Raw genomic sequence first — 18,204 nt, forward strand, 5'->3', positions numbered from 1 at the left:
TAAGAGTAGGAATGCAAGGACATTGCTAGAATTCTGACATTATTAGGGTTCTTAAGAAGAGTGGCATGTAATAAGTAATATTGTTTAATATTAATAATATTTTTGTCAAAATGCAGTTGTCAAAAAATGGGGGGGGCAGAAATCAAGGATGCTAATTATTAAAAAAAAAAAACATGAAGGACTCCAATGTTAAGAACTCCATTTTACAGTTGAGAAAGTAGAGGCTCAGAGAATTTAAATGACGCCCAGAATCACACATGGGTAGAACTGAGATTTGAATTCAAATCATCAGATGTCAAATATAGCCTTCTTTGCACTGTACCACAGAAATCTAGGGGGCAGCTGGATAAAACACTGACCCTGGAGTCAGGAGGATATGAATTCAAATCTGACCTCAGACACTTACTAGCTGTGTGACCCTGGGCAAATCACTTAACCCCAATTGCCTTAAACATCCAGGGCCATCTCCAGTTATACTGATCTAGATCTTGCCACTGGCCCCAATGGCTCTGGAGGAGAGAGTGAGGTTGGTGACCTTGCACAGCCCTCCCTCACTTAAATCCAATTCAGTGCAAGTCACGATATCACCCCAATGTCACTGTCCTCTTTGAGAATGAAAGACAAACAACATTCGCTGCTATCTTCTTGTTCCTGTGATCTTTCAGCTGCCTATGGGATCTGATCTAATCCTTTGTTTGGCCTGTAGAGCTTTCAAGTATGGAGTTGTTGTCTTAAAGTTAATTCTAGTTTTGTAGGGCTTCCCTGTTCACAATTCATGCTTCAGCATTGGAATTATTCATTACAGGGAGTGTACCTAGTTCTAAAGCATTCTTTCTCCTCTTGAATCATGAAGGTTTTGGAGACAGTACTCCTCAGTTTTTGTGGCTCCCTTAATTCAATTCAAGCATCTATTAAGTGCCAACTATGTGCAAGTCCCTGTAGAACACTAGGAATAAAAAGGCAAGACTGGGACAGTCCCCTTCCTTAAGGAGCTTACATGCTACAGAGGGAAGATGATGTGTTTACAGATAAGTATAATGCAAAGTATAGAGATAAGGAGGGAGGGCAAAGTGCTCCAGGAATATCCAAAGACAGAAGGCATCAAAAGGGAAGTCATCAGAAAACCACTTGAGCTGAGCCTTGAAGGGAAGACAAGGAATCTAAGATGAACAGACTTGGATTGGTGATAAAGACAGGACAACCCAAGGACTGGTGGGAAATTCTCTACCTTATGCCAAAACAAACTTCATTCTAATTCATTTTAATTTAAAAAACAGCATTTGTTAGAGTGCCTTGAGCATAAGGGCTTACTAGTCAATTAAAATAGGTCGTCATTATAAAGTACTGACACCACTTTCCATATGCCAAGGAAAAGGTCATGCTATATCTTTAGAGCCATGCCACACAGATCAGCACTTTTTGAAGGAATCTTTGATGGCGTAGTCCATAATCATTTTTAGCTTATGCTCAAGGGGCGGCGGCGGGGGGGGGGGGGAAATGGATTCCCAGAACTAATTCTCTATCCAAAACAAAACAGGGGAAAAAACCTGGCATAGTTAATCTAAGATCATTAACAGGAAAAGAAATAGAGGGGTTACTCAGAACCAAGAAAGGATATTCAGAGAAGAGTCTGTTTAGAATGCATAGAATTTGAGGTCAGACAGTAATAAATATGGCACAAAGAAACCGTCAGGCAGCTAGGTGGCACAGTAGATAGAGTGCCAGGCCTGGAGTCAGGAGGATCATCTTCCTGACTTCAAATTCAGCTTCAGATACTTTTTAGCTGTGTGGCCCTGGCCAAGTCACTTAACTCTGTTGGCCTCAGTTTTCTCATCTGTAAAATGAGCCAGAGAAGGAAATGGCAAACCACTCCAGTATCTCTGTGAAGAAAACCCTAAATGAGGTCATGAAGAGTTAGATAAAACTAAACAACTACAACTTCCTGGTTCCAAATCCAGCCCCCCTATCCACTATACCACGCTATCTTTGGCTGCCATCACACCAGTTTCATGAACATATAATCAAAAGCACTGCTGTAGCTGATTGGGAAATTTGATTGGATCAGGAAAATGTTTTGGTTAAGAGACTATCTTCAGTCATAACCAAGGAGGATTCAATGAAAAACCACTGCTTCAGGGGGCAGCAAGGTGGCACAGTAAATAAAGCCCTGGCCCTGGATTCAAAAGAACCTGAGTACAAATTCAGCCTCAGATACTTGACATTTACTAGCTGTGTGACCCTGGGCAAGTCACTTAACCCTCATTGCCCCGAAAAAAAACAAAAACAAAAACAAATTAAAAACCCACTGTTTCCATGCAACAGGGAGAATAAAACCCAGAGACTGCCAAAATTTCTTATCTATAAAATCTTTCTCAGCTACTGGGTCTCTACTAAATCCTGATTGATTAATTTCTAGTTTCTTCAAGGATTAGAAAATAGGAAAACATAGCCTGAGATTATTTTTTTGTAAATCATATTTTTTCTAATTATGTGTAAAGATAGTTTTCAACATTCAATTTTATAAGATTTTGAGTTTCAAATTTTTTCTCCCTCCCCCCTTCCTAAGACAATAAGCAATCTGATAGAGGTCATGCATGTGTAATCATGTAAACATATTTCCACATTTGTCATGTTGTAAAAGAAGAAACAGGACAAAAGGGAAAAGCCACAGAAAACAAAGAAAAGTGAAAATAGTATACTTCAATCTCCATTTAGACTCCGTAGTTCTTTTTTTTTTTTAAGGCAATGGGGGTTAAGTGACTTGCCCAGGGTCACACAGCTAGTAAGTGTCAAGTGTCTGAGGCTGGATTTGAACTCAGGTCCTCCTGAATCCAGGGCCGGTGCTTTAACCACTGCGCCATCTAGCTGCCCCCTAGACTCCATAGTTCTTTCTCTGGATGTGCATAGCATTTTCTATCTTGAGTCTTTTAGAATTGTCTTGGATCATTGTACTACTGAGAAAAATTAAGTCTACCATAGTTGGTCATTACACAATGTTGCTTACATACAGTGTTCTCCTGGTTCTGCCCATTTCACTTAGCATCAATTCATGCAAGTCTTCTAGGTTGTTGTTTTTTCTGAAATCTGCCTGCTTATCATTTCTTATAGCACAATAGTATTCCGTTACATTCATATGCCACAAATTGTTCAGCCATTCCCCAACTAAGGGACATTCCTTCAATTTTTGCTGCTTTGCCACCACAAAAAGAGTTTCTATAAATATTTTTACATGTAGGTCCTTTTCCCTTTTTTATGATCTCTTTGGGACACAGACCTAATAATGGTATTGCTGGATCAAAGGGTATTCACATTTTGATTGCCCTTCAGACATAGTTCCAAATTGCTCTCCAGAATAGTTGGATCAGTTCACAACCATAATTTTTTTTTTTTGTGAGATGAGTTAATGCATCACAGGTAAAAAGACATCTTTGGGGAATTATTTTTTTCCTTCAGCTACTACAATTCTCTCTCCTACACACATTACTTTAAGAGCCCATGACCTAAAATCTAATTCCATGGAACCTTTGAAGCAAAATGAAAGCAGCAGTGGGGTGGAATGAAAACAGAAGGAAGATGGGAAGCAGGTGGAGGGAAGTTAAATCTCAGCCTGCTGCCTACTCCTCCCTACCCCTGCCCCCAACTCTCATCTCTTTAAATTTCCTCCTCCTTTCTCATCATTCCACATCCACGTCCAGTCTTACCTCACTAGTCTTGTTCCATACTTTCCCATTTCCATGTCTTAGATCCTCAGTTTCCTCAAGAACCTATCTGGTGAGTTAGCACAGAGTTACTCCATTAACCACTCAACTACCCAGAACCTTACCAATGTTTAGAGCAGCTACATCTTGCTGCATCTTCGAGTAACGCCTAGCAGTAGATGATTTCTTTTGGGAGAACAAGGCATTCTTTTCTAAGACAAAAGTAAAAAATCACTCCCTTTTGTTGGGGAAAGAAGTACAGAGACTCTAACATAAAGCTATACCTAAATAATTGTATTCTTTCTATGTTTTTGCTGCATGGAGCAAAGAAAGGAGCAGTACGTAGAAATGTCATAGTTGATTTGTCATTCCACTGACATTTGATCATTAACAGCAGTAACTTCTAAAGCAGCTAAGAAAAAACAATAACTAAAATAGCATAGTACTAGGTTCTGAAAGTAACTCAAAGTCTTTAGATATTAAATCATATGGGTAAGAGAAAAGAATCCATCAAAGGAAAAGAGTAAACAAACTTAGGATTAGTAGTTGTTACCAAAACATACCTTGGCATTTAATTAAGTATTTGTTGTTGTTGTTGTTGTTTAGTTATTTCACTCTCATTTGATTCTTTATGCATCCATTTTGGGGTTTTCTTGGTAAAGATACTCATGCAGTTTGCCATTCCCTTCTCCAACTCATTTTACAGATGAAGAAACTGAGGCCAATGGGGTTAAGTGATTTGCCCAGGTCCACACATCTAGTAAGTCACTGAGGCCAGACTTGAACTTATGAAGTTGAATCTTCCTGACTTCAGGCCCAGCACTCTATCCACGGTGCCACCTAACTGCCCTAATAAATTAAATATAACTCTTCATAAGTAGTATCTTTTTGTGAGACAAAGAAAGTCCAGGTTCTAGACTCAGGGCTTCCAGTTACTTGAGCTTAGACAGGTCACTGAACCTCTCTGATCCTCAACTTTTTCCATCTGCAAAATGAATGGAAAAATAAGTATAATTCTATTATTTTCAAGGAAGTCAAATGTATTTTACACAATGTTATCTTTTTCACACTTATTGCTTGTTTGACAGTTTTTAATCCAATTTTTCTTCAATTGACAAACACATTTTCTTTTTCCCACTGAAAGAAAAAGAAATGAAAAAGACCATTTTAATCAATAAATATAATCAAGCTGTGAGGGAAAAATACATCCTCTTCTCAATAATTCTCAGGAACTCAGCAGCGATGTAACAAAGGCTCTTTATTTCCTTCTCATGAGAAGGAGGCACCCTAGTGTGCAGCTAGTGGGTGCCCAGAAAGGGGGCTCACAGGCCCTGTTTTATACCCTAGTCCCTAATGGAAATGGACCCTCCCCTTTTTCATCACTGGTCCAATTATTCAAGGGTTATAATCAACGTGCAAAAACTAGCTAATCAGAATGCAGTATTCCCATCCCTCTACCTCATATGGGCATAACTCAGGAGTGGACCTTTTTCTTCCTTATATGGATACAACTCCAGGCAGACTTTGTTGAGAAGAGGGCTCCTTGAACCATGTGATTTTGTTAGCCTGAGGGGGAGGAGGGGATCTGAGACCATTGTCCTACCAGCAGGTCAGGAGGGGTATGATTGACTGTTATATCCACATTGAGAGGAGACAACTACCCATTTTCTCACAAAGCAAAATAAATTTACCCATTGGCCATGTCTAAAAATGCATGTCTCATGCTGCATCTTGAGTCCATTACCTCTCTCTCAAGAGGTGGTGGGTAGCATGCTTCATCATCAGCATTCTGGCATCATGACCTATCATTGTATCGATCAGAGTTCTTCTATTTTTCAAAGTTGTTCATTTTTTACAGTTTTGTTGTTATTGTATAAATTGTTCTAGTTCTCTTCACTCTCTGCCTCAGTTCATTTATTTTAAGCAGTAAATAAGCATTTTAAAATCTCTAACTGGGAGTTGTTATTATACAAAGGAACCAAATCTAAAACAGGCCAATTAGACACAATGCACGCGCTTTATTCAAGTGAATATTTGAATTAGGACAACCTAGATAAAAGCAAACTAGTTATTTTTCTCAATTATCTACGTAATTTTGGTTATACAAACCCGACCTGTGAATAGCACAATACCAGCATTTAATTCATTTTTCCCAATTTGCATTTGACCAAAAAAAAAAAGAAAGAAAAAAGATACTAAGGCTGAGCTCGGTTTTCATCTCTAGATCTGTATTCAGCCATGTGTCTTTTAGTCTCTAGCCCAAGTGATGCAAATCTGGGTGATTTTGCAGAAGGATGCGAAATACAGTAAAAAATATATATATAAAAGTAAAAATTAGATTAAACCCAATTATGTGGAATTTAGCCTAAAACAAAAATTGATTGAGTTCTGCCCAGAGTGGCTAGTTGTTTCCTGAGCCAGGAACTACTGTGGAACCCCAGCAGGAAGTGTGCTGCATAGCAGGATCACATTACACCCTTGTTTTATGGTTCATTTCACTTATTTAATGCAATCTGAGAACCTGCAAAAGGAGCGTGCTAGAAGGGAGGAACGTTGTTGTTTTTTATAATTGAGTTTCTTTGAATCAAAATATTTGTCTTTACAAGGTGCTTAAAGTTAATAGGCTTTTTACAGATGCTCAACAAAGGCATTTTTCCTCTCTCCCCAAATGTGATCATGACCCAAAAATTTATTTCTCCAGTAGTTGAATTGTATCTGCTTCATTCGCTGTCTTACATGGTCATCTTTGAACCCAGGAGAAAAACAAAGGACCACCTTGCCTCTAGTCATTCTGAATTATTTTAAATGTTACTTGTGTGCACTATTAAGGCCTCTCTTTGTGCCAGGGGCAGATTGTTGCATTTGAGAAATCAGGATTGTTTTTAAGATGCAAAAGAGTCATTCATTAGTCTTGGCAAAGGCTCCGGTTCTTTCAAATGTATTCCTTGAAAATGTGTGGAATGAACAGCTGGATACCGCCGCTGTAGCATATGTTGTATTAACACTCTGTCTGTTTTTCCCTACAGTGATCTCAGTATGAACAACATCACTAAGCTGCCCCCAAACCCCCTGCACAATCTCCGCTTCCTGGAAGAGTTGTAAGTATCATTGTATTCTTGATGGGCATAGTCAACACTGGACACATTCCTGTATTTGTCTCTCATACTTACTGTGGGAACCAGATAAAACGGTGTAAGAAAGCTGTCAGCACCCGATGCTTTTGGCACATGAGGAAACACTTATAAGGGTTTAAAAAAAAAAAACAGATTCCTTGTGATTCTGGAAATGAACTTACGAAAAAAAAAAAAAAAGACTTAACGGTGAGACTACAACTTTCTAAGGTGAGGCTGAGCCAAGCAAATTAAAATTTTAAAACAAGGACTGTTTAAAAGAGCTGGATAGCTTTTTGGAAATAGTTAAGCAGCAGGATATTAAAAGTTTGAATACTTGGTTCATGTTTATTAAAATAGCAAGTAAGGCCATAATCAAAACCAAAAACCAAAAACCTGCGGCCTCATTCCGGTTGTGTCAAGGACAATTGAGCCCACATTTCATAGCACCAAGACTCCTTGTCCTAATCACTTTTAATTACTCTTTCCCTACTTTTAAATTTAGCTTCCCTCAAGGCTAACTAGTAAAACGTGAAATCCCACAAAGAACTTAGAACTAAGCTATTATTATAAACTCACTGTAAAAAAAAAATGTAGGCAGCAAAAATTAGTTAACGATACACAAAGGAATTTTGATTAAGACTGGTAATCACTTGCCAGAAGATGAAAGGAACTATGTGCACCAAAAATCTTCATTTAAAAAAATCCATCTGAAGCTCTTACCCTTTGGAGGGATGAAGATTAAGGAAGTGATGCCCTATAGTCTTCAAGAGTAGAGGTTGGTACCACCAGTTGTCTAAATCCTTTGACTGTTGATTAAAGGAATTTCAGGAACTGACCTCTTTTGAAAAAAGATTTCCTTATAAACCCCAAAAAAGCCAGGACCTAATTTGGGGAGTAGTTTAAATTGCTAGTTGACCACAAAATTCACTATTGGAGATGGAAATTAATCTAAGATCAGAACCAAATTTATTTCTTTAAGAGGAAAGCATCCTCAAATTTCAGCTTTTTGGCATTGTCTATCTTTGGATAGCTCCACATTTTAATCAACCTCTCTGTGCTCCTGAAATCAGTTGAATCAGTATGTTATTATTAAAGGTTATCTTACAATCCTAGATTCTGCAGCCAACTCCTGATTAGTCTTGAGATGAATCTTGACCTGAATTATCCAGGTATCTGGTTTTTTCTCCACTCTCTGGCTCCTTGGCTGACTCTTGGCTATTTCACTGCTCATTAGCACCTCTCCCATAGAGTGAGCTGAATAGGAAAAGTAAGAGAGGCTGCTACTTGTTAACAACTTGGATATAAGTTTTCATGATAGATGAAGTTAATGCCATTACCTGAATTGTTTTATATTTGCTGGTAGATTTCAATTATCCATATTTTTCCTCTTTTCTCATTGCAATGAAATGCATTGAGGAAGGCACAGATGATTTTTCCCAGAGATAGTCTCTGGAAACATGTTAGGCATGAATTTTACCATCCTATGTCCTTGTACTCACCCCATGATGAACAAGTTTCTTTTTCCTTTAAGTTTAGGCCAACTACTAGAGCAATGAGACATTGACTTCCATTGGAATTTTTTCAGTTAAGTCAAACAAAAACAGTTCTTGACTTAGGCACCCCATTCACTCTCAAGTTTATTTGTCTTCACAAAATGGTTTCTATCTCTATCCAAGAGGTCATTTCCAATAAAAATGATGGAGGGATCTTCAAACAGTAATAAAATGGAAATCATTTTCATGTTTAGTTCTATTTTTGTACTCCATGTGCAAAATTTTGTTACAATATGACTGCTATTGTGATTTGTGTCTGACATGGTGTTTCAGACTAACATCTTAGGAAGTCGAAAGAAAAAACAATTTTTCATTTTTACTTCTTAGTTGAAGGGTTGACTTAAATGATAGCTCTTTGAATTCATCCTTCATTAGTGACACAAAGAAATACAGTTTGTTGGACCTGGCAGAATGATCAATTGTACTTGGTTTACTCTTTTGTTCCCAAGACTAAATGTTGTTGATGACCATAGTGGTGGTTGGTAGTGGGGATGGGGATGTCTGTGTGTCGGATGGGAAAAAGAGAGAAAAGGAGGAAGGTAAGAAAGAGCTGTTACTACTTACCATGCTTACAACCATGAGTAATTTATTTCATTTCTCTAAGCCTCAATTTCCTTGTCTGTAAAATGATAGTTATAGGGAACATAGATAATCTCTAAAATCCCTTTCAGCTCTAAATTCTATAATACTATAACTCATTTATTTGTAATTTGATTCTCAGTTCTAATTATTTGCTTATTTATATAAACCTGTGTTTTTCAACTCTGGCTCTGGAGGAGTAATAGTCCATTGCAAATTTTTACCACAACTTTCACTATCAAAAGTCATGTCTTAATATTTATAAACTCAACAAACTAACTTGAGTCTGTCATTCCCTTACTTCTTCTTTCATCATGCTCCTCCCATCTCAGCATCTTTCCTTCTGTCTTCCTGACCCCAATTCCCAAACCTCAGAGAGAGGCACAGAGGCTGCAGAGTTGAGTGAATTGAAGTAGGAATTTTACATGTCACACAACAACATAGTTTGAATTGGAAAATGCCAATATCAAATCTTTCTTCATTGTGGTGATGTCTATCAGAAAATTTTCATTTGTTTGGCTCTTTAGACTTGTTAAAATTTCACACATATTACATTTCGGAGCAGGGATGTAGCCTCAGGAAATAGTTTGACATATGAATAAGTTTAATTAAGCAATAATATTTTACTTACAGTAACAAATAGTCATCCAAAAAGCCAAATATAATCATATATAGGGTGGGACAAAAGTCATGAAAGAGGTTTCAATATTCAACATCTCATTTATTTTTGGTTTAAAATTTACAATACCATAGCATCTGGGGCAGCTAGATGGCGCAGTGGATAGAGCACCGGCCCTGGAGTTCAAATACGGCCTCAGACATTTGACACTTACTAGCTGTGTGACCCTGGGCAAGTCACTTAACCCCCATTGCCCCACAAAAAAAAAAAACAATACAATTCCATAGCATCATCTACAGTATATATAGGAAATGCATTTACATCACATGTGAAAAATCAAATCTCATAAATGGCAAAAAAATAAAGAAAAAGGAATTTTCAAAAAGTCATTAAAATGTCATGACTTTTGGTCTACCCTGTATATGCACATATAGATATGTACATATATGTATGTAATGTGTATGTGTGCATGTGTGAATAATTCTGTGAATCCATGTAGGTAAACATTGTCTCTAATGGTGAAGATTATAATCCCTCCATTACTTCTTATCCTGTTACTTTGTTGATATATTTCCATGAATCCTCTTTAGAGTACCTAACCAATACAAAACAGGCTTTTTTCCAATTATTTTAATATTTCATGGACACTATTAAAGACCTGGTGTTGTTGTTTTTTCTTTTCCTTTTTTCTTTTTTTTTTTTGTGGGGCAATGAGGGTTAAGTGACTTGCCCAGGGTCACACAGCTAGTAAGTGTCAAGTGTCTGAGACTGGATTTGAACTCAGGTCCTCCTGAATCCAGGACTGGTGCTTTTTCCACTGTGCCACCTAGCTGTTCCCATGGTGTTGTTTTTCTTTACTGTAAGGGCATTACCAAAACCTTGGTAACAAAAAAAGCCAATTAAAATAAAGATCCAAACTTACAAACTCACACTATCTACCAAGTTTCTCCTTTTAGTATCTTTATTTTTTTCTTTTACTATCCTTAAATAATCTACATAGTATATAAACCTTTTAAATAGCAACTGTGTCCTTCCTCAATAGATAAATAAAATAATCATATTTAATCAATATGGATTATAAACATCCTAGACAGTAGGAGTCTTCTATGTCAAGAGTCCTTAACCAAGAACGCATGAACTTTTTAAAAAATATTTTAATAACTGTATTTCAATATGTTTGGTTTCTTTTGAAATTATCTTTATTTTATTGTCTGCATTAAAAACAGTATTCTGAGGAGTCCACAGCCTTAACCAAACTTTCAAAGGAGTCCATAACACAAAAAATTTAGGAACTGTTCTTCCTTGATAGATGTGCAACACTTCCTGAACTACTTCCTCAAACTGCACTTGAAGATTAGATCCTCAGAAGAGAGTTACCTGCAGCTTCTAGGCATACTCACTTCTAAAACTGTAGCTTAAAAGTGCCCCCCCCATGTATTCATTGACAACAGTAAGTACAATTAGCTCATAGCAAGAGTATTTACTACACTATAGTAAGAAAAATAGCCAAAAAAGTCACTAGTTATAAACCTTCGTGTCTACATTCTCCCACGAATATACACAATGTGGTAAAAAGTTTTAACAGTGGGTTAGCGATAATGGAGAGATGCCAGTTTTTGAAGGACACCCTTTTGGGGAGGAGACCATGCATGGACTATGCACTGCTTAGCAGCCGGGCTGGAGTGTGTAACCCATGCACAGTCTCCTTCCCGAAAGGGTGGTCCTTCAAAAACTGGCGTCTCTCCATTATCGCTAACCCACTGTTAAAACTTTTTACCACAACAACAAAAAACAGAAGAGTTAGCACAAATGGAGTACAATAGCAGTGAAGTATACATGATGCCAACACTCTCACTGCTGAAGTATTTTGCCCCACAAGCAACTCCAACCTGGGTGCAGCAGCATCTCCCAGGTTCCTGTGGTATCTTTGTTTCATTGACTCTTGATTGCCAGAACTAGTTATCCTTTGAATCCACAGCTAGCTTCCTTCTTTGCTGCCAGAGGACTATATCTTGATGCCAGCTGAGTTCAAATCCGGCTTCAGACACTTGTGGGAGTAGTAGAATGGTCTTGTGTTATTTGATTTTCCTTTCATTTTTATTTCAAGGTCTTTCACCTGATCACCTGTAGAACTTCTTGTCTCTGAATTGAATTAGGAAATAATTTTCCAAGATACTGCTATCTGTCTTGGAATTTGTAGCTGTGTGTGTGTGTGTGTTTTTCTGGAGGTGACATATGCATTCTTTCAATGAATATCTCATTATCGGGGGCAGCTAGGTGGAGAAGTGGATAAAGCACTGGCCCTGGATTCAGGAGGACCTGAGTTCAAATCTGGACTCAGACACTTCACACTTACTAGCTATGTGACCCTGGGCAAGTCACTTAACCCTCATTGCCCCAGAAAAAAATCTCATTATCTGTTCTAGAAGCTCTAAACAATTTTCTTATATAATTCTTACATCATACTTTTTTACTTGTCATATTCTTCTGAGATTTATAAACCTTACATTGTCTCTATGTGTACTATCTACTAAACCAGGATGTTTTGTTTGGATAGAGAGTATATTTTCTTTTAATGTTGCTTTTTACTTCTCTGTTTCTCTTCTAAGTTGACCTTCACCTTTGTGTATTTACATTCCTATTCAATTGTTCTCTCTTTTGTTTCTTGAGTGAGATACTGCTGTAGATTCAAATTTTCATATTCTGCCAATTATTTTGTGCAAGCCATAAATTCTACTCTCATACTTCTTATTTCTCTTCTAAATAACTTAGGAACAGTTTGTTATGATTCCATGTTCTCCTCAAATTACACAGAATCCTCTGCCTCATCAAGTGTTGAATCATTTTCTTTTGTTTTACAGTATTTATTCAGATGTCTGAACTCATTTACTAGTTCTGAAGGCCATATTTCCTTCTACCATTAATGTTTTCCCCTGTGATTTATCTGTTTATGCCCAAGATCATTGAGTTTTCTCATTCCTGAAATCTTTTGTAATTTGTTTTCCCTCTTTATTTCCCCCTATTACTCACTTTCTGACTCCTTCCCCTCTGATGGTGGTTGCCCTGGGAGTTGGATTTCAAAGCCTCCCCCTCTTCTGACAGTGGGCAATACACAATTCACTTCTCTAAGTCTCTTCTCTATGTGACTTTTGGAGGAGACATAGCTAGCCCCCGTTGGATGTTGAACTCTTTCCTTTAGGCTTAGTGGAGTGTCACATAACCTGCCATACATGGTGTCCTGTTCCATTCTCTCTGTTCCTCAATTCCCTGGCTTGGACGTTCAGAGCACTGCCGTAGTGGTATCTGTCATTTGGAGTTTGTGTCTCTAAGGCTCTGAGAGGAGAGTGGTACGAGTTGTAGCACTGCCCTATTTCAACCTCAGATATTTATCCTTCCTCTTTACCTCTGTTCCTCCACTCTCTTGTAGGAATCTTTTGCATCACAGAATGCTGCATTCAGCTAGCCACTGAGGCCTTAGCAAAATTCCACAGCCAAGAGCCTGGATCTTCTTGGCACTAAAAAAGAAAGAGGACAGGGTGTGTGGTTATACTTTCTTGTAACTTCATAGGTTGAGTCCTTTGATCAGCTAGTTCAGCCGCATTGCCTGTAATGTGGTGGGCAGTAGGGGAGAGGGTGTTCTGAGGGCAGGGTGGGCTCAGGTAAAGCTCAGTTCATGGGTTTTGTTTTGGGTGTTGTTGTTGGGTTTTTTGTTTTCTTTTGAGTTCCAAGTGTCCCAGATCATGGAAGAGGCTAATTTCTATTTTGGGGAGGTTTGAGAAGTTGTGAGGATTAATAAGAAAATGTCCAGTCCTCCATCTTGTTGGTCATGTGACCTGGAAGTCTCTCTCCAGAAGGCTTTCTCATTACAAACTCAGTCTTTACTGGAACACTGATGTCCTCATGACAAATGGGTGGTAACAAATGTTACCACAAGGTACCAGACTCCTAGGAAAAGATCACATAAACATTTTTCCCTGACTGCTTCCCAGTGGGATAGTACACTCACTCTGCAAATACTTCAAAACACAAAAAGGAGCAAAAGCATGTCAGCCTAATGAAATTTACTGGCCTAGTAACAGCCTTTCCTCCTCTTTGAATAATCCCAAGAACATTAATTCTTCAAGCTACACAATGGTGGAATAGTGTGTTTCAACTAGTGGCCTGGTGCTGTCCACTGTCCCAGTGCTGAACAAGCCTTCTCCTCTAAGTTTCACCACAATCACTGGACATAGTACTGAAATTTCTCTGGGATGCTATACCATCAGCCCCAAGTTAATACACAGGATACAGAAATACAGGAAAAGTCAATAGGCAGTGTTATGCCATCATTGTGCGGCATGTAAATCTGGTAATACTAGAGAGATTTAAGGAGAAATTACTATTACTGTTCCAATTATCAGATAAACTCCTTACAACTCCCTGTGATGTCCCCCAAACCGTTAATCTTTCACCTGATTCTACTGCCTATTGACACATTCAATTCTATAGCCACATAGACTTTTTTTGGTTTTTGGGTGAGGCAGTTGGAGTTAAGTGACTTGCCCAGGGTCACACAGCTGGTGTCAAGTATCTGAGGGCAGATTTGAACTCAGGTTCTCCTGACTCCAGGGTTGGTGCTCTATCCACTTTGACACCTAGCTGCCCCAACATAGCCTTTTAATAAGGATCACTTTAAGAATAGCAGCTCCAAACCCTGTGCTATCTTCAATTCAATAAATATTTATTAATCACCTTACATTGGGCCAGGCACTGAGCTAAGCATTAAAGATACAAATAAGAAAGATGGTCCCTGCCTTAAAGAAGTTCACAATCTAATGGAGGAAAAAAAACACAAAAGAAGTTGAAAGCAGGGAGAAAATCTGGAGGTTCCTAGCTCAGGGGCATGATGTTTCCTGGAGTCAAATCAAGCAAAGCTGCTGATGGAAATTTGAGAGGTATCTGGAAAGTCCAGGTTCCGCCCTCTATAAAGGAAAGCTTGGGGAAAGTTTAGTGTTCTACCCTCCAGTCCTTCAATCAGAGGTAACTGAGGGAGCTGAAAAGATGCTGAATATTCAAAGCTGAGTTAATCACCAGGGAAATGAGATTCCAGGTGACCAGTTTATTACACTTAGAAAAGACAGTGTTCTGAGTAGACAAAATTGAGCAAAGCCACTGATGGAAAATGTAATGGAACTTTACTTTTATGAGCTGTCTATAGACAGCCTCAGAGTAATTAATCAAAAAGTAAGAATTTGTTAGGCTCCTACTATGTGCCAGGCATTGTGTTAAATGCTAGGGATACCAAAAAGGCAAAAGATAGTCCCTTCCCTCAAACAGCTTACAATCTAATGGAGTAGGTTTATGTTCTCTTTAGGGCCACCTTCCTGCTCTTGCTCCCTTTCTTATCATACCTACAGGCTCTTCCTCCTCTTCCCCCTTCCTTGTCCCTCTCTTAAGATGACATTGGTAGGAGTCTGGTCAATAGCCAGAAGAGTATAGATATCCTTAAAATATAATAAAAGTACAAGCTAATGCCCTCTGTCTTCTTTGTCCTTTTTTTATTTTTAGTGAGGTAATTGGGGTTAAGTGACTTGCCCAGGGTCACACAGCTAGTAAGTGTTAAGTGTCTGAGGCTGAATTTGAACTCAGGTCCTCCTGACTCCAGGGCCGGTGCTATCCACAGTGCTACCTAGCTGCCCTATCTTTTTGTCACTGGTTTGGTTTACCTTTTACTTTAGTTCCCTTGAGGACTGAGGAATTTCAAGGTATCTCAAATCCCAAGAATGAGGCCTTAAGCTATCTTAAAAGGTCGGTCATATTTCCTATGTCAGTCGTGTCCCTTGGAAGGAAAAGGAACAAGCATTTGTTAAGTGCCTACTATGTGCCAGGAGCTTTATAAACATTATTTAATTCTGGACTTATAACAACCCTGGGAGGTAGGAGCTATTATTATCCCCATTTTAAAGTTGAGAAAACTGAGGCAAACAGATGGTTAAGGGACTTGCCCATGGTCATACAGCTAGTAAGTGTCTGAGGCCGGATTTGAGCTCAGGTATTCTTGACTCCAAGCCCAGCACTATTCATTGTGCTACCTAGCTACCTTAAAGGTACTTTCTCTATAGAGTACAACTTCCACTTCTCTCCTTACTTTTGCATATGCTTATGTGTATGTGAGCATAGCTGTGTTTTCTCTCCTAAACTCTTCTAGCCCTTCCCTGCTCCCTTTTGTATGCATGCCTTCCCTAGGTGAATGTTTAGCTAATGTTTAGCTAAATTCCCTTTACAAAGTAATATTCTGTTTAAACTAATTTCCTTATTTTGATGAATATTTTGTACATTTATCTTTGGGATAAAATTCTTTCAAAATAAATTAAGCAACATGCAATTGGGAAAACTAAAATATATAATAATTAAAATTTTAAATAAATTAAGCAATAAGCATTTATTAAATGCCTAATGTACACCAGGCATTATTCTATGTACTGGGAATATAAATACAGGAATAAAAATAAGGTAGTTCCTGCCTTCAAGGAATTTACATACTATTTGGAAGATACAACATGTTTACCAATAAATAAATACAATATAAGATATATTTAAAATACACAATGGGGCAGCTAGATGGTGCTTTGGTAAAGCACCGGCCCTGGATTCAGGAGGACCTGAGTTCAAATCCAACCTCAGACACTTGACACTTACTAGCTGTGTGACCCTGGGCAAGTCACTTAACCCTCATTGCCCTGCAAAAACAAAAAACAAAACAAAAATACACAATGATTTGGCATGGGAAGTTGGAGTACTAAGAAAATGAGGAAGTAAAAGAGAGTGGCATATTCAGACCTCTACACCCTGAGGTAATCCTAGAACAATTACAATGACAATATTTGAATGTACACATATGTACACTCATGTGTGTATATACATATGCATATGCACATACACATGAAATACCTACTATGTGTAGAGAAAAAAAAAAGAAACAGTCCCTGCCCTCTATGAACTTACTAAGAAGAAGTATGTTAGTACCTCAGAAGTAATGGAGAAGGAAGTACTTGATAAATATACACCTCCTCCCTTTTTAAAGTGAAATGTGTATTATTAGTATAATTTGCTAAAAAGTACTCTGTCAAGGCCAAAAGATCTCAGTTCACTAAGACTTTTGGACAATATTTAAGTGAAACACAAATCCATGGGGAAAGATTCTATAGTAACTTAAAACAAAATATTATATGATAATTATACAGGTTTGCTTTGATTATTAACACAGTTCATTAAACAAAAGGTTTTTTTAAAGGCTTCTGAGATATTGCTTCATTATGGTACAATTTTAGAAGGGGCCATATATAAATATATGAACATAAATTATATATTCTATCGAAACATTTAAGATGAGTGTTTATTAATATTATATTTATTAGTCTACATAATATTAGTACATATTTTAAAAGCTTACAACTACACTAAGACTTTTGGGACATACCATATCTTTTTTAACCAGACCTGTGATTTCCTCAGTGTAGGGGTCTCCTGTATCCTTTCAGGTTATCATCTTCTCTGCAACTTATCGGTTTAGTGAGTTGCCTGGGGGTTGAGAAGTTGGGATTGCCTCAGAGTCATACAGCCAATATACTTCAGAAATGGGACTTGAAGTCAGGTGTTTCTGCCTATGAGGCTGACTTGCTGTCCACTATTTCAGTGGTTCCCAATGCTTTTTGTTCTATAAACTTTCAACAATGACAAAAAAAGTGCTGTGAACTTCCAGGGTTACACAACATTCATGGTATTCTGCAATTTCCTTTTTAGTTCAAACCCCTTGGACCATCATTCACTAAATGGGAATCACTACACTACACCATACTGGTTCTCTGGGAAGCTTGTGTAAACAATGATTAAGCAGATGGTAGGCACTTAAATACCTGTTTGTCAACCCATTGACTATAATATAAATGAAATTATTTCTAATAATATAAATGAGAGGCAGCTAGGTGGTACAGTGGATAAAGCACCAGTCCTGGATTCAGGAGGACCTGAGTTCACATCCAGGCTCAGGCACTTGACACTTACTAGCTGTGTGACCCTGGGCAAGTCACTTAACCCACATTGCCCCATGAAAAAATAAAAATAAAAAATAAAATAAATGAAAAGAACACTAATGTGAAGCTAACTGGGTAATTGTAATAACCAATCTTGGCCTTGGAAATTGTAGGATGAAACCTATCTTCTTCCTTTTGACAAATTCATGAGGGACTATGGGTGTGGAAAACTTCATACACCATCATTACTTAATTAGTTCATTTTGTTTTAACTATTAAGCTTTGTTAAAAGGAAACCCTTAATGGGGGGGGGGGTTAGTGGTGGCAGGCATATGTAGGAATTCCAGTGATGTAAAAACTTATTGAAACACTTTTAAAATCTATATCAAATTATTTCATATGTCAAAAATATGCCTACCCAGCTCAATAATTGACTTGAAATATTCTGTAGGATATTTATAAGGGAATTTATATCTATGCCAATTATTGAGCTTTGAGTATGTATTGTTGACTATGAAATAATTTTTTACATATTTAAGATGATAAGTTTTATCGATGCCTTTTTCATTTTGCATCTTGGTATTTCAATTAAATCTACCATCACTATATCTATATAGGTTTGCTCTGATT

At 37.8% G+C, this 18,204-nt stretch overlaps 1 protein-coding gene across 1 annotated transcript in view; it reads left to right on the top strand.

Moving 5' to 3' along the window:
- The window catches only part of LGR5 (leucine rich repeat containing G protein-coupled receptor 5), a 201,858-nt gene that overhangs the window by 78,668 nt on the left and 104,986 nt on the right, over positions 1–18,204 (top strand). Inside the window, exon 2 of the mRNA XM_043967129.1 lies at positions 6,725–6,796. Coding sequence (XP_043823064.1) covers positions 6,725–6,796 — 72 coding nt within the window. The remainder of the gene's footprint in view (positions 1–6,724; positions 6,797–18,204) is intronic.

This window comes from Dromiciops gliroides, chromosome 5, assembly GCF_019393635.1.
Source record: "Dromiciops gliroides isolate mDroGli1 chromosome 5, mDroGli1.pri, whole genome shotgun sequence".
Taxonomy (NCBI): Eukaryota; Metazoa; Chordata; class Mammalia; order Microbiotheria; family Microbiotheriidae; genus Dromiciops; species Dromiciops gliroides.